The sequence below is a fragment of the Natator depressus genome, chromosome 20 (assembly GCF_965152275.1).
Source record: "Natator depressus isolate rNatDep1 chromosome 20, rNatDep2.hap1, whole genome shotgun sequence".
Lineage (NCBI taxonomy): Eukaryota > Metazoa > Chordata > Testudines > Cheloniidae > Natator > Natator depressus.
In genome coordinates this window covers 3,857,481-3,882,500 of record NC_134253.1, presented here as the reverse complement: position 1 = coordinate 3,882,500, position 25,020 = coordinate 3,857,481, and the positions used below count along the sequence as shown (strand labels likewise).

The 25,020-nt window shown below is 60.7% G+C and overlaps 3 protein-coding genes across 6 annotated transcripts in view; 1 reads left to right on the top strand and 2 right to left on the bottom strand.

Annotated features, from left to right (window-relative positions):
• AGAP2 (ArfGAP with GTPase domain, ankyrin repeat and PH domain 2) overlaps nt 1-1,394 on the top strand; it is a 36,256-nt gene extending 34,862 nt beyond the window's left edge. The window contains exon 18 of one of the 4 annotated variants that reach the window (XM_074934854.1): nt 89-1,394. In XM_074934854.1, the coding sequence (XP_074790955.1) occupies nt 89-295 (207 nt within the window). In that variant the 3' untranslated portion in view covers nt 296-1,394. The remainder of the gene's footprint in view (nt 1-88) is intronic. The other 3 variants (XM_074934853.1, XM_074934857.1, XM_074934855.1) reach the window with 3 other exon arrangements.
• Nucleotides 1,395-4,246: 2,852 nt separating this feature from the next.
• Nucleotides 4,247-14,557, bottom strand: LOC141974980 (glycoprotein-N-acetylgalactosamine 3-beta-galactosyltransferase 1-B-like). Its single transcript, XM_074935068.1, has 4 exons — nt 14,067-14,557; nt 11,660-11,827; nt 5,849-6,513; nt 4,247-4,411 (listed from the first exon to the last, which is right to left on the bottom strand). The coding sequence occupies exons 2-4, from the start codon at nt 11,805-11,807 to the stop codon at nt 4,247-4,249; spliced, it is 978 nt and encodes a 325-aa protein (XP_074791169.1). The 5' UTR covers nt 11,808-11,827; nt 14,067-14,557.
• Nucleotides 14,558-17,896: 3,339 nt separating this feature from the next.
• LOC141975107 (glycoprotein-N-acetylgalactosamine 3-beta-galactosyltransferase 1-B-like) lies at nt 17,897-23,070 on the bottom strand. Its single transcript, XM_074935278.1, has 4 exons — nt 23,024-23,070; nt 20,468-20,698; nt 19,017-19,681; nt 17,897-18,292 (listed from the first exon to the last, which is right to left on the bottom strand). Exons 2-4 carry the CDS (start codon nt 20,670-20,672, stop codon nt 18,074-18,076), a joined length of 1,089 nt encoding a protein of 362 aa, XP_074791379.1. The 5' UTR covers nt 20,673-20,698; nt 23,024-23,070; the 3' UTR covers nt 17,897-18,073.
• Between the last annotated feature and the right edge of the window lie 1,950 nt (nt 23,071-25,020).

Sequence of the window (25,020 nt, the reverse complement as noted above, 5' to 3'; positions counted from 1 at the left end):
GGGGGTGTTGGTGCCCAGTTCTGGGGCAGGCTCGCTCTGGTCCGGAGCCGCGCCCCCTCATCATCCCCTCATGCCTCTCTGTCCGCAGTACGGCATCGAAGTGAAGGCCCGCGATGCGCTGGGCCACACGGCCCTTTTCTACGCCAGGCGAGCCGGGAGCCAGGAGTGCGCCGAGATCCTCCTGCAGCACGGCTGCCCCGGCGAGGGCCACGGCACCATCGCCACGCCCAGCCTGCGTCGGAAAAGCAGCACCGCCAGCATGGGACGGTGTGACACTCGGACCGCCCTGGTATAGCCAGCCCAGCCCCGCCGGACTGCCCTGTGCAGGGCCTCGGGGCTCAGCCCAGAGCCGGGGGGAGACTGTCAATGCCTGGGCCCCCTGCAGAGCCCGCCCCAGCAGGCTCCGGGCCTGCCTCCGGCCACCTGGACCGGGTGCGACGGAGCCCGAGCCCGACGCAGGGCTGGAGGGGAAGGACGCGGGGGTGGTCAGGAGACAACTTCATCCCATGCGGGCTGCACCTGCCGGACGCCGAAGGGACGTTCGGCCCAACGGACCCAGCTTTTCCGGGCACAGCGGGCGAGGCGGGTGCCCAGGTGAGGCCGCCCCTGGGTGCTGGCTGGGCAGGACGCTGGGCGTCCCCATCCTCCAGGATGGCCAGTGTCGGACAATTTGTATTTTTGATGCTCTATTTATTACTCAGCCCCTGCTAGTGCGGCTCGTTATGTCCCTGTCTCCCCCGATGGGAACATGCAGGACAAAGAGAGACAGTTTTGTCAGAGCACAGGGCCGGGAGCCAGGACTCCTGGGTCCTGTTCCTGGCTCTGGGAGGGAAATGGGGGTCTAATGGTCAGAGCACAGGGATGAGAGACAGGACTCCTGGGTACTGTTCCTGGCTTTGGGAGGGGAATAGGGGTCTAGCGGTCAGAGCACAGGGTCGAGAGCCAGGACTCCTGGGTACTGTTCCTGGCTCTGGGAAGGGAGTGGGATCTAGTGGTCAGAGTACAGGGCCGAGAGCCAGGACTCCTGGGTTCTGTTCTCAGCTCTGGCACTTACTTGCCCTGTGATCCCCGCCGGCCGCACCCTCACGTCCTTCCCGTGGGGTTTAAGGACACGGCCGGGGTGGGGAGGGGGGTCGTTCGTTCCTGTCTGTAATGAGCTTTGACGGTGAAACATGTTCAGTGTCGTTCCAAGGTGTTTGGGTTCCCGGCCTGCAGCCTCTGCGCCCCCCGGCCCCCCCAGGGACAGACAGGGACCCGCAGCACGGGGAGAGGGCTGACTTACTGGGGGTGGGGGTGATGGGCCAAGTGGGGCCTGCAGCTGCCTCTGAGCTGGTGAACCCCCCCCCATCCATCTGATCCAGCTGCCATAGCCCTGAACCTCCAATCCCTGCAGCCCCCCCCTCATTAGTGCCCCTCGCATTCCATGAAGGCGGGGGAAGGGAAGCAGCTTGCCCTGTTCCCCTGCTCTCCGTCTCCACCATGGAAACCAATGGCGGTTGGGGGGGGGGGCGGGGGGAGGGAACAGCTGTGCCCCCACCCCATGCGGCTGGGGGCTCCCAACTGGGTGCACTGGCCCTGCGCAGACACCAGAGGGTGACAGTCTCCTTGCTACTATTTGTGAGGTGAGCGGCAGTGGATGTCTCAGCCAGCCCCCTAACGCCGGACTCCTGGGTTCCACTGGGGTTTCTGGGAGGAGAGTGGGGGCTTATGGGTTAAAGTGGGGGGGGGCTGGGAGTCAGGACCTCTGGGTTGTATCATGGCTCTGGGAGGGGAGTGAGGTCCAATGAGTAGAGTGGGGGTGGGGTGTGGGGAGAGGGCTGGGAGCCAGGACTCCTGGGTTCTATTGGGCGTGGGGTCTGGTGGGATAGAGCCAGGCGGGGGCTGGGATTCAGGATGCCTGGGTTCTCGCTGCTGTAGAAAAGGTGGCTCCCTGGATGGCTCAGGCAGAGAGGTGGGGAGGGGGGAGCAGGTATCTCCTCGCTGCTTACCAGCAGGGTCACCTCCCCCTCCCCACCCGAGGCAGAGGTGCCAACCCCCCCTTGCCAGCCTATGCCCACTGAGCCAGGCTCCCAACCCAGCCAGAGGCGCTGGGCTGCTCCTCGCCCGCCCCTCCCAGTCAGCACCTCTCTGAAAAGCAGCACCCCCTTCCCAGGCCTGGGCAAGGGGGCCGCCTGGCACGGGGCATTGTGGGCATTGACACCCCCTTGGCTCACACCTGCAGGAGCTGGCACAGCGCCTCCTTAGAGCCAGATCCAGCTTGCAACCCGTTCCTGTTGTGCAAAGCCCCCGCCCCGTCCCTTTCCCCACTGACTGGCCTTTCCAGCCTCCTCTCGGGACCCTGTTTTAATTTATTTGCTTCGCCGAGCATTGAGGCTCGTGCCAGAAATCGCCCTCCCGCTGTCTCTTCCCAGAGGCTGGGTTGGCAGCTCCCCCCGGCACAATGTTTACAGGGCGCGTGTGACCCTTCGGTGTTTTGTGGCCCCCGGCCGAGGCCTCCGAAAGTGGCTGTTGTGAGTGACGTGGTTTCAGGCTTTAGCTCGATACGCGATCAGGGTAATACCGACCCACCCCGCACACCAATCGGCCATCCCTGCAGCTGCCTGGGGCGCTGGCTGGCACGTTCCCCCCGCAATGCTGAGTTGAAAGCCACTCCCGCCGGTCCTTGCTTTAAGTCCAAGCCTGGGCAGGGGTTGATCCGGGGGCTCCAGGCCGAGTGGCTGGGCCTGACCTTGAGCTTAGTGGCCCGAGAGCTCTATGGCTCTCTGTGGGGCCCACAGCCGGCCCCCAGCTCCCCCCGCCCCGGCCCCGTTCTTCCAAACCAGCTGGGTGGCTCAGTTCATGAATGTATCGGCTACCGTGTTGCACAAAGAAAGCCTTGCCCTCCCTCTCTGTGGCGGCCCCGGGACGCCAGAAGCAGGCCAGAGCCAGGCCTAGGGAGCAGGGGCGCTGACCCGTCCCTCCAACCGCCAGCGCTGCCGTGGGCTCCAGAGGACGGGGCCACCGGTCTGATCCGGGGGGGGGCGGTGCATAACTGACCGGTCTGCATGGCATCGCAAGTGCGCTACCCCTCGGCAGCGAAGGGGGGTCTGGGAGGCTGGGGGAGGAAGCAGCCTTCTGCAGGGGCCACGCCGGCCCCGGGCGTGGCTGGATCGTAGCGGGGAGGGGCGTGTGTATGTGGGGGTGAGGGTGCGGGCATGGCCAGCCAGCACTGACACCCGTGGCTGTGTACAGTGTTTTAATCTCTTGGATTGTAACTGTAAGTACGTAACAATGTCAGATTTAGAGCTGTAGTGTGTGCCTGGTTCCTTCTGCTGGGAGCGACCCTTCCTGCAGAGCAAGCTGGGGCTGGGGGTGGGGGACAGGGGGGGGATCAGACAGGGGAGATGGGGGGGAACAGGACGCCTGTAACTCACTCTGCTTCAGCATTTTTGGTGCCCACAGGAAAGTGGCCCAGCGAAGCCGGGGTGGGGGATGAGGGAGGGGAGGGGGGCGTCAGGCAGCGAAGGCCAGACTGGCAGGAACAGGATGGGAGCTGACGGGAAACGGAGCCTTCCCATTACTAGCACCTGCTCCCTTGGGGACTGGGTCAGCAGAGACCCCATGGCCCAAACGGGCCCCACAGCCTGGCACCCCCTAAGGAAGGCCTGGGGATACACAGGGGATTTGTCCGCCAGCTGGCCTGATCCCCCAACGCCGAGAGGCCACGGGTGCCCAGTGCCCACACCCGCCTCCAGTGATTAGTGCAGTGGGCTCCCCCATGGACAAACGCTCGTTTCACCCAGAGGTAGCTAAAGAGAATGGAGGTTTGCAATGACGATAGTCTTATATGTAGACAAGATCTGCCCCCCCCTTAGCTGGGGGCCCCCCAAACTCCCTCCAGGGTTGTGCCCAAGAATACCCCCCAAACCCACTGGGGTGCCCTGCCTGAGAGCCCCCTCCCCGAACCACATCTCTGCTCTGAGCTCGCGCTCCGCACCCATAGAGGCTAACCCGGCACGTGATGTCCGGTCCTGTCATCTTCCGGACAAGGGGCTAATCAGGCTCTGCTCCGTCCCACTGTGACCACGCCCCCATCCTACACGCAGCCCTCCAGCGTCAAATGCCCCCTCCCTCCCCTCGGTCGCTTTTATACAGCCCCTGGCACCGTGGGTCCAGCCTCACACTGGTTCTGAAGCACCATTGGGGTAACCTCGGCCCTTGGGGTTTTGCACCCTTGGCTGGCGTCCCGCCGCGGAGCCCCCGACAGTCACCCCTCCCTGGGCTCTGTGCGGTTCCAGGTCGTTGGCGCCGGCTGGTAGCGGGGCCGGTATCCGTATGGGCGCAGGTGTTGGCTCAAGTATTCCAACATGTACATCTCCTCCGGGCTGACGTAGTGGAAGGAGATGGATAAATCCGAGCAGCTCTGGGCACCCTGTGGGGACGAGAGCCAGCTGAGCTCAGGGGCCTGCAGCCCACCCCAGACTGATCTGCCTTGGACCCAACACAGCTATACCCCGAGGGCAGCAATTGACGCCACCCTGCCCCAAGCCGCTGCCAGTCACAATTCCACCCCCCACACACACAACACCTTCGTGCCCCGATGCGCAGCCGTCGGCCCCAGGATTCCGGCACCGTGCGGGGAGAGGCCGGCTGTGCGGCACATGGGGAAAAGGGGGGGTCTTTACAGGTGAACCCCCCACACACCCATGTCACTTGGAAGCCCAGCACAGAGTCTGGTGCCTGGGGATGGATCACGTGATGAGTCCCTGCTCTCTTCATTCCCTCTGGGGCACCTGGCCTTGGCCACGGGCGCAGAAGACAGGACACTGGGCTAGATGAGCCATTGATCTGACCCAGTGTGGCCGTTCTTATGTTTAATACACTCGCAGCCCGGTCTGGAGAGAGCCCAGCATGGCAGAAAACTTTTACCCTAGCGAGCCGGTGACTAAGAGGCACCATTAGTCACGCTACTGGCTCCTACGGCCTTTTAAGGGTCTGGCTATCAAGGGGTCAGTTATGTTATAACCAGGTTGCTGCCGGGAGTCACGGGTGGTTAGCAGCTCATTGGCAGACGGGGCCTTGAAGCCTTACGAGACGCGTGTTGGTGGCACTAATACTGGCCTAGCGACTTATTCGAAGCCCTGCTCAGCGCAGCCCAGGCAAGACCCTGATGGCGAGACGGTGGCTCAGCCCTGCTGGAGACCAGGACTACGTGAATTCAGCCAACCGTGCTAGGAAAGAAACCTGCCGCCGGGGGGTCGGAGCTCCTATAACTGCCTCCTGGGGGCGGGTTTCATGGGGGACACAGCTGATCTGGACCACAGGAAGAGACAGAATCCTGCCCCAAATGGCCTGCGTGACTGAGCCGGGCAGGCAGGCAGCTCAGCCACGTGCAAAGGGGGGCCCACCTGAACCCCTGGACGACGTTCACTGGCCTGGGTTAGACAGAGGGTCAGCACGTGGCTCGTGAGGGTCCCCACTGGCCTTGAAACGCACCAAGAGCCGACTGGCTGGGTCATGGGGATCGAACCCAGGACCACTGGATCTAAGCGCATGAGCCAGCAGACCCAGAGCTGTTGGCCCAGGCTGTAGCAGGCTCATGTGGCCCAGCTCATGTGGGGGGAGTAGGGGGGACAGAGCAGCACATCGAGCCCCACGGCATCGGCACCACCTGTAGTGAGTGGGCGGAGCTGGGAGGGTGGGCGGAGCCTGTTTTGTGGGCAGAACTGGGTTGATGGGCAGAGCCAAGAACAGTGCCAGGAATCATGGGACCATGATGGTCTGGTCTTAAGAGATACGAGGCCCAGTATTCCTCGGCCCGGGCCACCCACCTCCCAGCTGCCCCGAGCCGGGACTCCCTTACACTCACCACCAGGACGGGGTAGAAGGAGTAGCTGGGATAAAAGCGATCAATCCGGAGATTCTCCATCAAGTGCTTCTCTGGGGGGAAGGGGTGGAAAGTCTCCCGCCCCTCGGTGTCCCGGGAGTCCCCCGCCTGCACCCCCACCTTCTCCATGCACTGGCCCAGCGCCAGGTCCTCCACCGAGGAGGTGTGGCTGCACACCTGGGTCCTGAAGCCCTCCACGAAGCGCCTCAGGGCCTCCTTGCTGAGGACGTAGCCGGCCCCGCCGCTCATGTAGCCCTGCTTGGCGAAGGGCTTGAAGCGCTTCCCGAAGTAGACGGGCGCCTCGGGCGTGTGGTTGGCCAGCAGCCAGCGCAGGTTGTCCAGCACCACGAAGGTGTCGTCGTCCGCCTTGAGGAACCAGTCGGCCTGCTCCAGGTGGTGCTGGTGGACGTACTGGAAGGCCCGGATGGTTTTCCAGTACAGCTGGTCCCGGCCTTCCTTGGTGTCCAGCCCCACGGCGGGGAAGCCGTCGTCCCGCACCGAGCTCATGAACAGCACCACGTTGCAGTGCCGCGCCCACGTGGCCTGGACATGCCGGGCCTTGGTCTCCAGGTTGCTGGGGCCCGTCATGACCCAGCACAGGATCCGCACCTTGCTGTACAGCTCGGCCGCGATTGCGTTGTCCTCCTCTGGGAACAGAAGGGCAACGCCTTATTTCGAGGGCCCTACCAAATTCACGGTCAATTTCACAGTCATGGGATTTTAAAATTGTTGAGTTCATTTTTTTCAGCTATTTAAATCGGAAATTTCCTGGTGTTCTAACTGTAGGGGTTGTGTTGGGGGCGCAGCGAGCGGGGTGAAATACACACCTGCTGTGTGTTGTACTGAGCAAGATTTGCACTTCACACACTGGTGTAAAGATTTTACATGAGGCTTTAAGTGTGGTGGCTAAGGAGAGTCAGGAGGTGGCTACCGGTTTGTTATTTTCTGGTTGCTTATTTCGGGAAAGGGACGAAGGGACAGAAAAGCCAGAAAATGAGTGAAAGCGGTGAAGCCATTGCGAAGCTGGAGCTTTTCAGACTGCAGGTTGCAGAAAAAGAGAGAGCGCACCAGAGACTATTACAACTGAAAGAACTGGAGATAAAGGAGAAGGAAAGAGAAAGAGAGTGAAAACACCAACCAGAACCCACCGACCCCAGCGATTCCCGTCACTCCAAAAATCCACAACTGGGACCACTTATGTCCTGCATACAATGAGGCAGACGAGATTGCTGAATATCTGCGCACTGTTGAAAGGCTGTGTGCAGTGCCTGAAATCCCTGATGATCAGCGAGTTTCTACCCTGATTGCGAAATTAACTGGTGAAGTGCTGAATGTATTCAATGAAATGCCTATTGAGGATGCTTGAGACTATTGTAAATCCAAAACCACTGTTTTGCAAAGGTTTCCGATTCCCGCTGAAACGTATCGAGTTAAATTTAGGAATCTTAAGAGGGATATTGGTATGAGTAATGGGGAGCATGAGAACAAAATGAAAGACTTGATGGGAAAGTGGGTGAGGGGCAAAGGTGTTGCAAGCTTTGAGGGGATGCTTGCTCTTGTTACACAAGAGCATTTCCTGGGCATTTGTCTGGCGGATGTAAAGCAGAGTCTCTGGGACAAAGATGTAAAGTCTGCGGAGGAAACGGCATCTCCTGCTGATGTCTTTGAACAGACCCAGGTGTCTACTGGAAGCAAACACCAAAAGAGGGGTTTAAACCCGGTGGGAAGGGAAGATCCTGTTTTATCTCTAGCAAGAAGGAGAGTGGCTGGGAGGCTGGGCCCTCACCTCCCCAAAACCATTCCTCTAACCCTCCTCCCAAAGCTCCTGTAAAAACAGAAGAGCCCAAAAGGTGTGAGCCGTGAAATTCCTCTGATTACCTGAGGAATAGATGCCCTGTGCTAGGAGGAAGCAGGCAACCAATAGTGACCGTTAGCTCTGCTCACAGGCGCCTGTCAAAATCAGATTCAGGACTCACATAATTTGTCAGACCACTCTGTTTATTAGCAAAGCGCTTTGCCAATGCACCCAGATATGTGAGCCCCATGCAAAAGCTCAAGCTAACTTATTTATACAGATAAGCCAAAGCCAATTTAACATAAGCGACAAAAGGAAGAGAAACTGACAAATATACATACATATCTTATTTGCATACTAATGTTTACCAAACTCCTAGCTCAGTAGAAGCTCTAAGTTAATTAGTTTGAGGACCCATTGTCTCACACTTCTTAATGTTTCTCTTCCTGTCAACTATATTTCAACAAACCTTTCAAGCAGCATTTCTTTAATGAATTATAATTTAAATATAATTCATTCTACTTTCACACGCCGACTTTCCAAAGTGCCCACGAGTGCTCAGCCCCCAGGCCCCGCCCCCACTCCACCCCTCACCCCAAGGCTCCACCCCCACCCCACTTCTTCCCGCCCAGTTCGGCCCCCTCCCCCCAAGCACTCCGCATCCTTGCTCTTCCCCCCAGATCCTCCTGCCCGCATGCCACGAAACAGCTGATCATGGCGGGTGGGAGGCACTGGGGGAGGGGGGAGGCACTGATCTGCGGGGCCCGCCAGGAGGCGGGAGGTGCTGGGGGGGAGGGGCTGATAGGGGGGCTGCCAGTGGGTGCTCAGTGCCCCCCAGTTTTTCTCCGTGGGTGCTCCAGCCCCGGAGCACCCTCAGAGTTGGCGCCTATGGTTCTGCTGTCCTCAACCCAGAAAACCCCCAGGGGATGGAAACCTAACGTATTGGTTTTGTGAGCTTAGCCTCTGCAGAACCAGATATGGAGCATGTAAAGGTTGTCAGCATTAACAGCAGGGAGTACTTGGGGCAGAGGGATGCAGGGGCCCAGATCCCTCTGGTTAAGCAGAGCATGGTCCCAAGGGCTAGTGTATTACCTGGCCAAACGGCAGAGATTGTGGGGCTGGGCGAAAGCAGATTCCTCGTACCACTAGCTAAAATCCATGTGGTGTGGGAAGGTTTGGAAAGTGTTTTGACCATGGGGGTAATGGAACATCTCCTTGTCGACCTGCTGCTTGGTAAGGATTTTTTCCATGTCGCTCAGGTTAAAGTACTTGCCCGCAGCAAGGAGGAGTTTTATGCTGGGACCCCCGAGGGAAAGGGTAAGGTCTCAGGAACCACTGAGAGAATGGGAGAGAGTCTCCTTGATCCCTCTGCAGCAGGGGGAAGCCACATGCTTCCAGGTGGGAGGGTGATTGAGACCAAGTCCTACACTGCAGTTAGAGGCAGCACCACCTCAGGAAGGGAGGGGGGTGTAATGCCTGCCAGGGAGAGAACTGTCCAGGTTGTTAGCTGCCAGCAGGTTGCAGATGAACCAGAGACAGACCCCGCTCCAGGGAGCAGAGAGCAATGTGGCCCAGAGGAGAGCCCAGAGAAGGTGCAGGGGACCTCAGAAACCACTGAAGTGGGTGAGGATTCCTGAGACCCTGTATCACAGGGAAGCAGGGTGCTTCCAAGTATGGGAGGGGATGAGACTAGCTCCTTTCCAGCAGAAGGCAACATGTCCCAGGATCGGGGGCAGGAGAGGGGTTGTCCGTGACCAAGGAAACTGCCCCAGTTGTTAGCTGGCAGAGTTTTGCAGATGAGCAAGGGATAGATCCCTTCCTAAGGAGCACAGAGAGATGTGTCTTAGAAGGGGTCCCAGAGGAGGGAACTGGGGAAGGAATAGTGGGGGTACAGCTTGTGTTCACAGTGATCACTTGGGAGAGGATGCCCAGGACTGAATGGTTGGGTCAACATCCGTGCACCCAGGCACTCAGCCTGTGCCCCAGGTTTTAAGAGGGAACTGTGTAACCGACGTCCTGGAGGGGAGCCGTCACACAGCTGACTTCTCAGGGACAGAGAAAGGGGTGGCGGAGGACACCCCAATCCAGGGCCCAGTTTGTCAGGATGCTATTTCTGGTATGTTTTTGGAAAGTAATTGGGTCCCTTTACATCAAGATGCAGCTCCAATGCCTGGGACAGCAGAGGAGTTGGAACCAGGAAATTGCCAGGTGGTCGCTGTCAAAAAGTGCGGGGGAGTCAGGGCCCTGTACCCCCCACTTTCTGCAATTCACCGTGACTCTCAGCCAGCCATTAACACAGAAGGTTTATTAGACGGCAGGAACCCAGTACAAAACAGAGCTTGTAGGTACAAAAAACAGGACCCCTCAGTCAGGTCCATCTTGGAGGGTAGGGAGCCAGACCCCGGTTCTGGGCCTCCCTCCGTTTCCCCAGCCAGCTCCAAAACTGAAACCCCCTCCAGCTGTCTCCCCCAGCCACACTTCTGGCTCCTCCTCCAGCCTTTGTCCAGTTTCCAGGGCAGAAGGTGTCACCTGGCCCCCAACCCCCTCCTGGGCTCAGGTTACATGCCTCATCCCTCAAGTGAAGTCCCCCCCTCATATCCCACCATCATCCAGCACCAATGCAGACCGTACCAGTAAAACTCCCAGGTCAAAACTCCCCACTCCCTACTCCATCACAGTAGTTTGCCAGAATACAAATGACCCAACTGACAGAGAGGGGGGTGTTTTCCCCCAGGCTGGTGAGAGACAGGGAAAAGTTATGGGACAGCTGCTGGAAAAAGGTAAATCTGATGAAAGGGTAAACACACCTAGCCCAGAGAGCACAGATAAAAGCCCTCTTGGGAAAGGGGGCAGGGAAGGACCCAGTGCTGGGAGGGAGGAAAAACAGGTTAATCTCAAAAAGGAAGCTGAATGTTTTTGCATATGTACAGTCCTGGGGTTGGAAGACAGCGCCCCAAAGGGCCAGTCAATGTGCAGGATCCCTGTCTTGCCAGACCCTGAGATCCCAAAATCCCAGAAATATGATTAAAATAAGAACCCAGGCAGACGGGAACACTGGAGGGAGGGAAAGAAAAGCCAATGACTGATTACGTGGGTGGGAGGCAAAGGACACCATGGGTAATAAACAAACCAACCTCAAACCAGACTGTCTGAACAGAGGGCATGGGATCATAAAGATACTTGTAAACGCCCAGCTTTGATAAAAATTTTGATATTAATGTTAAGTCTTGGGATAAGAATTTTGATACCAATGTTAAACCTTGTGATAAGATACATTATGCACAATTTTTGGGACGAGCCTTGGGACATAGTAGAAATGGTAATTGAAGACACCTGTCATATTAAGAAAGCTTCTGATAATGCTGCTTCTCAGTTAATACCTGTAAACAGATTTAAAGCTCACCACAGCAGAGAAACAAATCTGGTTTGCTGTGTGAAGGGGGAAACAGAGGCACGCCACCTCATGGCCTTGATGGCTGGATGCCAAAAGAACCATAACACAAACTGCCTTCGAGCTAATCAGTGACTAACCCTCTTGCAGTAAACGAAGCGGGGTGGTGTGATATTCTATACCTTGGGGGAGTACCCTGTAGCCCCCATATTCCTCACGTATAGATAATTGTGATATTCCATATAAGGCATGTCATATGAGGTATCGGGGGAAAGGTTATGATCTGCTGAAAGCCACTGTTCTCTCTAAACAGCTGTATCATTAGTGCATATGCAGTTATGCGATTGTGTTACATGCGATTGTGTTACATGGCTGTCAGTAAAATGTGCTGTAAATTGGGGAATCAGCCAGATTTTAGCTCTCCAGAGACAACAGCCAGGAAAGTCACCAACGCCCGGGCAGGTGTCAACCAACCATCAACAGCCATTGGCTTGCAAGTGAGCTACAATTCAATGACTCGCCTCCATAAGGCCATAGGGATTTCCCTGACCCAGGTCTGGGCGCAGGGGTCAGCTCTGGCGTTAGAAAGACTATGTCCATCCCTCACCTGGGCGACGATAGTAGTGGGTTCTTCGCACCAGCGCTGACGTGCTCTGCTCTATCCTGAAGGCGTAGATGAAGGTAAATCCCATGGCAAGCCCCACAGCCATGCCGAGGCAAAGACACAGCTCTTGTCTCCTGGGGAGCAGCTTCATGGCGAGGCGGCACGTCCGATCTGCATGAGGTGACCCAGAATAAGCAGCCTGCCCACGATGCAGGAGCAAGGGGCGCATGCAGAGCTGGCTCCCACCCCCACAGAGCTCTCTGCACAGCCAAGGGAATACTTATTGTAGATGACATGTGGTTGGACTGCGGAACTCCTTGCCACATGACTGTCTGAGGCCAAGCATTCAAAGCAGGATTGGACATTGCAATCGGTAACAAGTGTTAGGCTAGTTAATGCTGACAAATTCTGGAAGAGACACGAAACCACCTGCTTTAATCTCTATTAGACGAGAGAGAGAGACAGATTTTGGGGTGGGGGCTGGTTTATCCCATATCTGCTGACTGGGGGGGTTCTCGCAAATTCCTCGGAAGTGTCTGGTGCAGGCACTGACAGACAGGCCCCTGGGTTCAATGGACCTCAGTTCTGAGCCAGTCTGGCCATTGCTTTGTTCCTGTGGGTCGGTATCCGCCTGGTTCATGGAGAAGTGGGCTGCTGGGGGCTGGCGGGGAACTGGGGGGCAACAGAACAGGTAAGTTTGGAGCTGGGCAGGAATTTTTGCCGATTCGTCAAAACTGAAACATTTCGCGGAACCAGCTTGGGTTCAATGAATTTTCAGCCAGTCACAGGCAGGGCTTTGATGGCACCTGCCTGGTTTCTGGAAGGGCTGTGGGGGTCCCCGGTTTTCCAGGGTCTGTGGTTGCATCCAGGGCTTTCGGGGTCCCTGCCGCAGAGCTGGAGCCACAACAGAACCCCAGTCCAAGCCAGGGCTTCTGGGTTCATTGCTCCTGGCCCTCTGGCTTCCCCGGCCTGCCCAAGTCCTGAGCCTGGGGAGTGTGCATGGCAGGGCTGTCCCAAAGCCAGAGGGCTCTGGGAGCCCTGGATTGCAGATGTGAAACTGACAAGGATCCCGTCAGTTTCAGGCTGTCAGGTCTGGGGGAACACCATTCCCCTTAAATTGGTCTGGGTCCAAATCGGAACCAAACAAAACATAGAAACTCCCCTCGATCTGGGACCCTGTGTTTTATCCACTTCTCGGGGGGGTAGAGGAGACACTTGGGACACATGCTGGGTCAAGACGCTGCCTGGATACTGAGTCCCCCACAGCTGCTCCTGTGCTCAGCCCCGATCCCCTCCCTAGGTTGACCAGACGTCCCGATAAAATCGGAACTGTCCCGATTTTTAGGTCTTTGTCCTGCATCCCGACATTGCGGCTTTGGCCGCTCCGGCGTTTTGTTTTTTGCTTCGGCTTCCCCCATGTGTCCCAGTATTTTCTCCGTTAAATCTGGTCACCCTACCCCTCCCACATCTCATCTGAGCACCCAGTTCCCTCCCCTCAGCCCAGCCCCGCTTTGTCTCTATCACCTGACAGCTTTTGCCTTGGGCCTGGCCTATGCTATGAAGTTTTGCTGGTTAATTTTGCCTGCATTAGCATTGATCCCCTGTAGCAGCATGCACAGACCTCCTGCAACAATCCCACAATGCCCCGACCTCATCTGAGAGCGGGCTGGGTCTCTAAGTCACCCACTGGGGGGAGGGGTAGCTCAGGGGTTTGAGCATTGGCCTGCTAACCCCAGGGTTGTGAGTTCAATTCTTGAGGGGGCCATATAGGGATCGGGGGCAAAAATTGGGGATTGGTCCTGCTTTGAGCAGGGGGGTTGGACTAGATGACCTCCTGAGGTCCCTTCCAACCCTGATATTCTATGATTCTATGCTGCAGCCCAGGGGAGAAATCCCACCCTGCCTGACCCCTCTTGAGACCAGTGGGCAACCCAGGGCCTGATCAGGCATCCGCAAGGAGAGATTCATCAGAGACTTCCTCCCACCGGGCACAGCTCACAGGGAGCGACTCAGCCCCCACAGGGACTAGGTGCCAAGGTCCTAGAATACATGCTGCTTCCTGCCCAGAACCCACCAACCATGTCTGGTGGCCACCCACGGCATGAAACCTGCACCCTCCGCCGGGCTGTAACCTGGCAGGTGAGAGGGATCCGTCTGTCTAGGGACCGCTGATCTCACTCCCCGCCTCCTCTGTGGGGAGCCACCGTCCCCTCCCCAGCCCCAGAGCCAGGTCAGGAGTATTGGGGTCCTGGGGTGCTGCTTGGCTCTGTGATCCCTGTCGGAGGGGAGGGAATACTGGCTACCTTCATTAACCCCTGGTGCTGCCATATCATCGGGGCCTGGGTCAGTGTGAAGGCAGCCAAGTGTGTCTGTCCCCATCACCTCCTGCACGGGGCAGACTTTTGCTCACCTTTATCCTCCTGCACATCAGCCCAAGGGATTGGCTCCCCCTGCTCAGGCTGCAGCTCAAGCTCCTGCTCTCATTCCTGCAGAGGGCTAGGCCGGCTTGCCCCAAGCCAGCCACCACTCCCTGAGCTCCGAGGATCCAGCTCTCACCGGAGGCTGCAGCTTCGCCTCCCCGGGGAGCAGCAAAGAGACTGTCCTGGCTCCGGAAATGTGCACACAGAAGAGCAGCATGTCACGGTGACTATACCCAAGCCCCACCCCGGAGTCTCTCCCATGTACTGTGGCACCCCGGTTGGGGCCTGACACCAAGCACCTGCCCTGGACAGATCCTGCTCTGATGCACCTCCACGTCATGGGAACCCAAGAGCAGAGGGACAAGGCCAGGGGCTCCCGGGGCTTTCTCCAGGGGTGAACGCGGTTCCACTGGGATCTTCGCTCTCAGCTGGACGTTGGTCCATTGGTCCAGCTGGCCTGGTCTCCCACTGTGACCAACTCCCGCTGCCTCATGGGCCAGCAAGGCCCCCATGCAGCCCAGGGGAGAAATCCCACCCTGCCTGACACCTCTAGAGACCGCTGGGCAACCCAGAGCCTGAGTCCTGGATGCCTGATGCAAAGCTCAGTGCCGCCCTGAGCCAGGGTCTCCTGACGGGCGACCCGCAGAGCTCTGGCGGGGGGACAGTGGGAGGCAGGGGAGAGGGCATGGCTGGGCACATGGCACCAGATCCTTTGCAGCCTTTCCAGCTGCTAAAAGTACTTTGAACAGTTTCCTTATTTCCCTTCCCCACGTCAGCAAGCGCTGGACGGGAGGGGCCAGGCTGGGGCCTGAGGAGCGCCGGGGTGGGGGGGGGAAGGTGGGGCCAGGTGATGTGGGAAGAAGAGTGCAAAGGGCGGAGGCGGTGTGGCAGGGGTTTGGGGAGGAAGAGGAGGCCGGGTGAAGGGATAGCTCAGTGGTTTGAGTATTGGCCTGCTAAACCCAGGGTTGTGAGTTCAATCCTTGAGGGGGCTGTCACGGAGTCCCCAGGCGATGCTCTGGAACTGCTCCCCACGAAGCCAGGCAGGACTCTGGGGAAGTCTCCTCTCTGGGAGCAGCCTGTCCCCAGGGCAAGAAGCTCACCCGGCTTCCACCTTCCTGGGTCTGACCTCGGAGCATTCAGCGTCCTCTGCCCCTCCGTGCACTTCCCCCAGCAAGTCCGCCCAGGCGGGGTGCTGGGGAAGCCAGGGGGTCCTGCCCCCCAACTTTGAAGTCAGACGGGACTCTCAGCCAGCCAGTAAAACAGAAGGTTTATTAGATGATAGGAACATGGTCTAAAGCAGACCTTGTAGGTGCAGAGAACAGGACCCCTCAGCTGGGTCCATTTTGGGGGGCAGGGAGCCAGACAACCACGTCTGCACCTCACTCCTCATCCCCAGCCAGCCCCAAACTGAAACTCCCTCCGGCCCCTCCTCCTCTGGGCTTTGTTCCTTTCCCGGGCCAGGAGGGCACCGGATTCCTTTGTTCTCCCACCCTTCAGCTCTCACCTTGCAGGGGGGAAGGGCCAGGCCATCAGTTGCCAGGAAACAGGGTGTCGGCCATTCTCTGTGTCCAGACCCCTGCACACACCTGCCCTCTGGGGCTCTGCAACGATCACACCCCCTTATCCCACCCCCTAGACACTTAAGAACTGCAGGGATGGGGGGGTGAAGAACGGAGCAAAGTGCCAGCAGCTCCCTCCCACAGAAGCACGTGTCCTTACCGAGCCGTTCCCCCCACTGAACCTTTCAGCCGGCACAGACACAGTTAACTCTGAACCACCACCTCTTCCCCTCCGGCTGGCAGCACAGATCTCACCCCCTGGCGTCCCTTCACCTCCCAGCCCTGCCGTGCAGCCGCTGCCCTCCACCCCAGAGCCAGCTGCATTTGGGCCATGACGTCATCCCCACATTGCAAAGCGTAAGCGGACTCAACTCTGGGGGGGAAGGGGTTAATGTCTCCACACCTCCGGGGCTAAGGCTGCCCTGCTCAGGTTGGGACTCAGGCCCAGGCCCCTGGACAAGAAGCGTCCAGCTCAGGCCCTGTTGCGCAAACACCTCAGCCGGGGGTGTGCGTGGGGGGGTGGGAGTCAGAGGAAGCACCCGGAGCCACAGCCTGGAGTCTGACCCCAGCCACAAAGTGGGTGCAGGAAACCTGTCCCGCATGGCGCTGATCAGCCTCAGGGCCCCAGCTGGCTGGTCCCCTGCACCCGCCTGCCAGCCAAGTTCCCCTGCCCTGTCTGCAGCCCCAATCCCACCCCCAGCAAGATGCCAGCAGCTGCCTGCTCTGACCCTGCCAGGCCAAGGAGTCACCCCTGGCTGGCGAGTGCAGGTGCCTCCGGATTGGGCTCAACCCACCCATTGAGGCTGGGCGTAGCTGGGCCCTGTGGGCACCGTGGTCAGCACCCGCTCAGCCCTGGGTGCTGCCATAGACAGAGCCCAGACACAGCGGCAGGAGCCCAGGGAGGGGAAGCTAAAACCAGGTCACGGCTCTTCTCTTTAAAAAAACCAAAGCAGTGTTTATTCACCCCACAGCCCACTCAGCCCCTCGCTTCTGCCCATCAGGACAGTGAGGAGACCCCCCTGCTCCAGTCCACCATGTGACGGTGGGGGGCTGCCACGGGCATTTCACAAAACAAAGAGAAGCCACAAGTGAGGCTGTGAAGATGGGGTTCCTGCTCACCCCACAGTGGTACAATCCACTGCCGAGCTCCTGCTTGCCGTGCAGTGGTATGATCCGTGGCAGGGCTCCAGCTCAGCCTGTGGCCTCCTCAACCTGCCGTGGTCTGATCCGTGGCCAGCACTCCAGCTTAGTTGGCAGTGGTATCACCCATAGCCCCCTTACCACGCAGTGGTATGATCCGTGGCCTGCTCACCCGTACTGGTATGATCTCTGGCAGGGCTCCAGCTCACGCCGCAGTGGTATTGCCCGTGGCCCCCTCACCATGCAGTAGACTGATCCGTGGCAGGGCTCCAGCCAAATCTGGAGGCGGCAGTATCATCCGTGGCCCCCTCACCATGTAGTGGTATTGCCCGTGGCTTGCCACGGGGTCTCTCTCCGCCCACAATTTGCGATTGGTCGGGCGCCGGGCAGCTCTGCGTCGGGGACCTCCAGCCAAGGGCAGCGCTTCTGCCTCTCGCATGCCCGCCCGCCTCGGCGTCCCCACTGCCAAGGGCCTCTCTCCCCGGCGCCCTCTCCAGCCCAGCCAGACCCTGCCCCCAGAACTCCTTGCCACCCCCATCACATGCCACCCCATGTGCCCCCATCATGGCATCCCAGCTCCTCCTCCTCCTCCCCCCACAAGGGGGAAAATGTGCCCTCCTCAGACCTCACACCCTCCAGGCCCCTCTGCGGGGTAAGGGGGGGGGGAAGAGATGGCTGCTCCCCGCCCCCTCACTCCTTAGGACAGTGCCTACCACCTCCCCATTATAAAGCCCCCAGGGCCCATGGACTGAGCCAAACTTGCCCCTTCCTGGAAGGGCCCATCAGACAGAGCCCCAAAGGCCCCTCAGTGGTTGGGCTACCTGCCTCATCTCCCCTGTGCCTTGTGACCCTGCCCTATTGACTGTGGGGGGCAGGGAGGGGAGGCTGAGAGGACCCTCCCTCCCCACTAAATGTAGCTCCAGCCTCCCCTTCCCCAACTCACCACCTGTCGGGCTCCAGTTATCTCTGAGGGCTCGGAGGGATCTGGCCTGTCGGAGGGGGCCAGGGTGGCACCCTCAGAAACCAGAGACACAGCCCAGGAGACTGAACCCCCCACCCCAGGCCTCCCCCTGCCCCGGAGGGGACCCTCTATGTGGGGTCCCCCCGCCCCTCTACCAGCAAGGGGGTCAGTGAGTGCCAACTGGGACGGGAGCTAGACCGAGACACCCCGCGCCCTCATCCAGTCCAGGGGCTGCCACGTGGCTCCCGGCCACGGCTCGCCCAGGGTGCCCGCCTCACCTCAGGCACAAAGCCTCTGGACGCTCGACCCCAGACCGACCGCCGCCTCCCAGCCCCCCCTACAGTCTCTTGGTGCCCTGCACCAGCGGCGTCGCCTTGGCCACCTTCGGCCGCCCCCGGCGCTGCAGCAGGCGGGCGGCGTTCTCCGGCAGGGGCGGCTGGTAGCGGTAGCGGTAGCCGTAAGCCCGCAGGTGGTGGGTCAGGAACTCCAGGGTGTACATCAGCTCGGGGCTCACGTAGTGGAAGGAGATGGCCAGGTCGGAGCAGCACTGGGGGCCCTGCAGAGCGCGGGAGGGCAAGGGTTCACGGGAGAGGCCCCGAGCCAGGCAAAGGGGTGCGAATAGGGCAGGAGGAGCAGCCCCAATAGAGATCCCCCCCCGGTGCAAGCCACGGGACCGTCCTGCCAGGAGCCTCCAATGAGCAGCAAACAGGCAGCGTGCTGGACCTCCCCCCAACCCCATCCCTGCTCCCCTGGGGGCAGAACGGGTGTTGGCTCTGGACCAGGATCTGGCCCCCCTCGGGGCAGCACCGCTGGCTGGCTACTGCTATTAACTCTGCCCGCTTATCCACTGGGTTCCATGGGGCACCGCGATCCCCCGCAGCTTTGTGAGCTGCCCTTCTGCAGGAGCCCCGGCACGCAAAAGTACCAGAGGCCCCAGGGACCAAGCCAACATGGGGCTGAGACCCACCCCTTCCACGAGAGGCCACCAGTGGGACCCAGGCAGCTACGTGGGGTCCATGTGCTGCTGGGGTGTCTTAGAGGCCTGCGGGCTGGGTACCTGGCACCCCGGCCTGGACCACGGAACCACCTCCCCTGGCCACGGAGAAGCCAGAACAGCAGGGCCTGTGCTCAATTCGGCCTGGGCACCCACGCCCGAAGGATGCCACGAGGGGATAAAAGCAGCCCAGGAACCCAGGCCCAGGGGAGAGGAAGGGAACGCAGCCAGGGGCACCCACGCCCAGGGGATACCACGGGAGGGAGGCATGCAGGCGGCCACATACCTCCACAATGGGATAGTAGCAGTAGTTCCAGTACCAGAAGCTCTTGGAGAACTTCCCGGTGAGGTGGGATTCGGGCCCAAAGGGGTGGAAAGTCTCCCGCCCAGCGGCGTCCCGGGAGTCCCCCGCCCGCACCCCCATCTTCTCCATGCACTGGCCCAGCGCCAGGTCCTCCACCGAGGAGGTGTGGCTGCACACCTGGGTCCTGAAGCCCTCCACGAAGCGCCTCAGGGCCTCCTTGCTGAGGACGTAGCCGGCCCCGCCGCTCATGTAGCCCTGCTTGGCGAAGGGCTTGAAGCGCTTCCCGAAGTAGACGGGCGCCTCGGGCGTGTGGTTGGCCAGCAGCCAGCGCAGGTTGTCCAGCACCACGAAGGTGTCGTCGTCCGCCTTGAGGAACCAGTCGGCCTGCTCCAGGTGGTGCTGGTGGACGTACTGGAAGGCCCGGATGGTTTTCCAGTACAGCTGGTCCCGGCCTTCCTTGGTGTCCAGCCCCACGGCGGGGAAGCCGTCGTCCCGCACCGAGCTCATGAACAGCACCACGTTGCAGTGCCGCGCCCACGTGGCCTGGACATGCCGGGCCTTGGTCTCCAGGTTGCTGGGGCCCGTCATGACCCAGCACAGGATCCGCACCTTGCTGTACAGCTCGGCCGCGGTGGCGCTGACCTCCCCTGGGCACGGAAAGAGCATTAGGTGCACGGGGGCAGCCGGGGGAGACACCCCCACTTCCCCAATTGCCCCAAGACTGAGCCGGCCCCTGGCATTGCAGGTAGGTGTGGGCGCCGGTGCCAGGGCCTCCCGGAGCCCATCGAACTTGGTGTACACGCTGAACCGGGCAAGGACAATGGGAGGTGAGGTGGGGCAGGCTTCTCTCATTTACTGAAAGTGCAATAAATCTAGGCCAGTGTGAAACTGCCCAGGAGGGACCATTCTCCAGTTCCCCCTGCCACCCACCTCCAGGGGGCAATTCCTGCCTTGGTGCCCAGTGCACGCGCTGGCCAGCCGCACAGCTGCGTCAGGGGTTCCCTGCCCCCAGGAACGATCCCTGCCCCGGCGCCAGGATCCCCTCCGTCTCCGCCAAGCAGCCTTCCGAAGGGGACAGGGGAGTGGGGGTGTGAAGGCTGCAGGGGGCTGGTGATTTCCCGGGGGTCTCCTGCCAGCTGGCACAGGAGGGGAGCTGCAGCCAAGTGGAGGATGGCGCCCGATCCCCCTAGTGCGGCTGCCAGAATCAATCTGAGGGGATCCCCCAGGGGCAAGTGCTGCTGGAGAGCCCTGGCCCGCCTGTGTCCACCCCACCCCACAGCCCCTGGTCCCAGCTTGGCTGCCCCACTCCCTCTCCCCGCCTCTGCACAATCAAGCCACAGCCCCCCACCCCCTCTCCCATACAGCCACCGCGCCCCACGGCCCTTGCAGGATCCCTCCATCCCCCAGTGCCCCCCACCATTGGCATCGCCCACCTGAGAGGTGCGGGTGGCCAGCGCTGAGGAGCGCCAGTTGCTGGACGACCCAGAAAGGGTTGACATCAGGGTGGGGTGTCTGGCTCTCGGGACCTGGGGGCTGCGGCCAGAGCAGGCCGTTGAGCAGGTAGAAGGTGCTGAGGAAGCCGATCACGATGCCCACATGGAAGGCCAGCCAGGAGCCCTTGAAACCCCCCAGCACCATGCTGCCCAGGGAGGGCTTCACACGGCCTAGGGGGAGAGAGCGGGTCAGGATGCTGGCGTGGGGGGCGCTGAGTGAAGCCACCAGAAGGGGCGACTCTTCCCCGCACCTTGCAGCTTAATCATTAATTAACATCCAGGCTCAGCTGGGACAGGAGCAGAGTCCAAAGCTAAACCCATAAAGGGGCAGAGACAGTGGGAAACGCCGCCCCGCCCGCCCCCCTGGCTCCGGTGCCCGTGCCCTGCCAGGGTCCAGGATCTGACCACTTTGTCCCAGCTGTTCCCCCCACCTGGCCGGGATTTCTGCCCCTTCAGAACACTATCCCCCCCTCCCCAGTTCCTTCTGCAACACTCGTAGCCCTGAGCGAGCTGGGACAGGGATCGATCCCCAGTCCCCCACCCCCTATAGCCCCCAGGGTCGTGGCAGAGATGGGGCACTAGGAAGAGGGAAGCCAGCCAGAGGCACATTTGCCAGGAATGTCCCGCCCCAGCAAACATGCCAGGAGGATGATGGGGGGCTCATCCCCAGGGCCTGCCCTGCTGGGCGGTGAGGCAACAAAGGTGGGGGGGCATCATTCTTCAGAGGGGACCCTAACCTGAGCTCCCACCCCAGGGGGATGCTAGCGACTCCAGGGGGACCCAGCCCACGGGTCTGCCTAGGCGATCGCTACCAGAGGCAGGATGTTGGCAGAGGCTATTCCACCCCCTCCGCCCCTCACGGGCCCGCGTCTCCCCCCACGGGACGGGTCCTGCCCTTCTGCTCCGGGGACCCCGGCCCTCTTCCAGGCTCACAGCTGGCTCAGAAATGAGGTGGAAATAACCCCAAACCCACAGAGCGGTGGAGTGGGGGTGGGGGGGGGAAGCAGAGGCAGACAACCAGAGAGCGACAGTCGGGTCTAAACTAGGTCAATCCATCCCAATGGGTGACGCCAGGACCTTCAGGGAGTCTATGGGGCTGGGCAGCCACGCGTGGGGGAACCAGACCTCCCTCCACCAGCTCAAGCCTCCCCACCCCATGATGGGAAGTGTCTCCCCCTCCCAGCCCCTTTGCCATCCCTGCCCCACAAGCATCTGGGGGGAGCTGCCCCCCATCACTCACCAGGAGAGCGTAGCCCCTAGGCAGCCAACAGCGCCCCAGAGACTCCAACAGGCGGTTGGGATCCAATGAGCGCCCCAACCCCTGTCCCCCCCCAGGCTGCTGGGAAGGGCTGGTGGCCACAGCAAACCGGAGGTGGCTGATGAGCACCGAGGAGGGGTTTCTATAGCAACGGGGGGGGAGCTCTCTGTCCAGCCAGACCCTGCTGGAGGGAGGGGATGGATGGACAGAGGGACAGACCCACCCAGCGCACTTCACATGGCCCCCCTGGATCTCCTCCCCACCTAGGCCTCCACCCACCCAGTGCCCCCCCACCCTCCTCATGGCACCCCCATGCAGTGCCCTCCATCCCCGCCCCCAGTGCAGCCAGTATCCTTGCCCTCAATGGACCCTCCATATGCCCCAGGTTCCCACCCCAGCATCCAAGGGGACCCTCCGCCAGCACCCCCTATCTCCTGCCCCCCCTCCACCCAGAACACGCTCTGATTCAAGTGATCCAGACAGCCCCCGAGCCCCACCCTGCAACCTCCATCTCCCCGCTCCAGGGGCGCCCCCCCACACACACTCACACCTGGCACCCACGCCGAGCCGCCCCCCACCTTCCGTTCAGAGCTGGGCTCTTTACTCGCCAGCCCCTGGAGGGCTCAGAGCCAGGCTGGTCTCCTCTCCCTAAGTGGGATCGGTCCCAGAATTAAATTAACCCCCTAGCACCCACAGTCCAGGTTCTTCTTCTGTTTGCAGTAGGGGTCACCTTCCCATCCGAGTGGAGCGCAGGGGCCAGGGGAATTAAGGGACAGGAGCAGAGCAAGACAAAGGGCACCAAGGTACAACCCTCCAGAGGGAGCGATCCTAGGACCCAAGCAGATGGGGCAGCCCCACGGCAGGGGAGAGAGCGGGGTGGGCAGAGAGAGATGCTCTCTCTGTGGGCAGAAGGAGGAGAACAGAGAAACCCAGGGGGTGGGGACGGAAGGGGTCAGAGGTAAGAGGGGGAGAGGGCAGTGCCAGGGAAGGGAAGGAGCATCCAGGGGCAGAGGATGGGGGGCACTGGGGGGGGGAGAGTCCGGAGGACGTGGGAGGGAGAGGGAAGGGGGCACCCAAAGGGAGACGGAGTGGCAGGGGGATGGGGCAGACGGGGGGACCCCGGGGGAGACACCGGGTGGGAGTGGGGCAGAGGTGTGGGGAGAGATAGCGGGTGGGGCCGCTTTGATCTAAAGCCCCCCAAGTCTGGGGGGGTGTCAGGGGACCCGTGGCACCGTTACCTTCCCAGGGCCGCGGGAGCGGAGCAGAGCGGGGCGCGGTCGGACCCGCCCCGGGACCCCCAGCAAAGCCCCCACCCCAGGCGCCCCACAGCCGCCGCCCGCCAGCGGAGTCTCCGCAGCGGAAGCGCCCAGCGCGACATTGTATCCAGCTCGGCCATAAGGCCCCGCCCCTCCCTGCGCCCATTGGCCGCCGGGCTGCCAGCCCCCACCCCAACCGGCTCCTCATTGGCTCAAGGACCCCCCATCCCCATACAGGGGGCCCTGGGGCAGGTTTCTTCCCCGTATGGGAGGAGAGCTGGGGGGCAGACTCCCTGCCCCCCGCGGATGGGGGGGGGACAAAGAAGGGGGAGGGGTAGTCACAAGGGGAGAGGACCCAGTCCCAGCCGCTCCCCCGCCCTTCAGCAAAGAAATGGGGGTCTGGGGAGGGGGAGGAGGAATGGGGGGAGGCGGGCTGGGGAGCTCCTTGCCCCACATCCGGGTGTGGTCCCACCCTACCCCAGCACCTGTCCCCCTGCCCCATAGCTGGGTGTGGTCCCACTCCACCCGGGCACCTGTCCCCCTGGCCCCATAGCCAGGTGTGGTCCCACCCCAGCACCTGTCCTCCTGCCCCATAGCTGGGTGTGGGGAACATATGTTCCATATGTCCCGCAGCCGGGTGTGTCCCATGCCCTCTGCCCTGTTGGGGGGAGGTGTCCTCGCCTTGACACCTCCTGTCTCCCTGCTGCTCACCTGGCCGGGCTGGTGGTTTTACCGGTTTGGCAGGAAATCCGTTTCCTGCCCTTCCCTGTGAAGCCAGATTGGACCTACATGAGCAGGATGGAGCCCAGCCATTGTGCAGAGCGCTGGGGGTGGGGGCATGTTCATTGGGGGTCGAACCCTCCTACCCCTGCTGACACCCCACATGCCCCAGGGCAGGATTTGGTCCGCGCTGGGCTGGGGCCTATTCTCTGCAGGATAAATGTTTGTTCTCCTTACCTGGATGAGTAGAAACAAAGAGCAGGATCTAAACGACCCCTTCATCTGATCCAGTGAGCTAACCGCACACAGCAGCTGCTCCTGGGGCTGGCACAAAATGCCCTGTGACCGGGGGGGGGGGCTGTTAGCAACCCAGGATGGAGCCCTATTCCCGTTGCCCCAGGACACCTGTGCACACCTGCATGCAGCGGCTGTGGGACAGCCCAAAGCATGCCCCACCCCTACCCAAGGAAGGGGATTCCTGAACTGGGCCGATGGCACAGGCCTGGATTTGCCAGCCTCAGATGGAGACACTAGGACAGGAGGCTGGGGGCCGGTAGGAGGATGGGTCCAATGGGCAACAATAAGACTCCTGCAGGTCCTGTCTGATCGCCCCCCCCCCCCCCGAGCCCTCTATTTGCACAGACAGTGGCCCACTTTGCCCACAGAGCTGTAGTAATTGTGCATGAGTAAATCCGCCCCGTGGAGTGGCAAAAAGTCAACAGCCCCTTTCCGAACCTGGCTGCAGCCAGCCCCCCGGGTCAATTGCACAAACGGACCTGCTGCGAAGGCTAGAAAAACAGAAAGCCGGGATCCAGCAGGACCCGGATGTGGCCTGGCTGGCTAGATACCCGCAGGGGCCAGAGGGCTGATGCCAAGGATGGCCTGCAACAGCTTGACAATACCCTGGTGTGACGAAGTGGGACTGTTCTTAATGTTTCTTCTGAATAGTGTGGGGGTGCCTCAGTTTCCCCTAGGCAGTTCTTAAGTATCTAGGTGGTGGGGTAAGGGTGTATGATCATTGCAGAGCCCTAGAGGGCAGGTGTGTGCAGGAGTCTGGACACAGAGAATGGCCGACACCCTGTTTCCTGGCAACTGATGGCCTGGCCCTTCCCCCCTGCAAGGTGAGAGCTGAAGGGTTGGAGAACAAAGGAATCAGGTGCCCTCCTGGCCCGGGAAAGGGACAAAGCCCAGAGGAGGAGGGGCTGGAGGGAGTTTCAATTTGGGGCTGGCTGGGACATGGAGTGAAGGGCAGACATGGT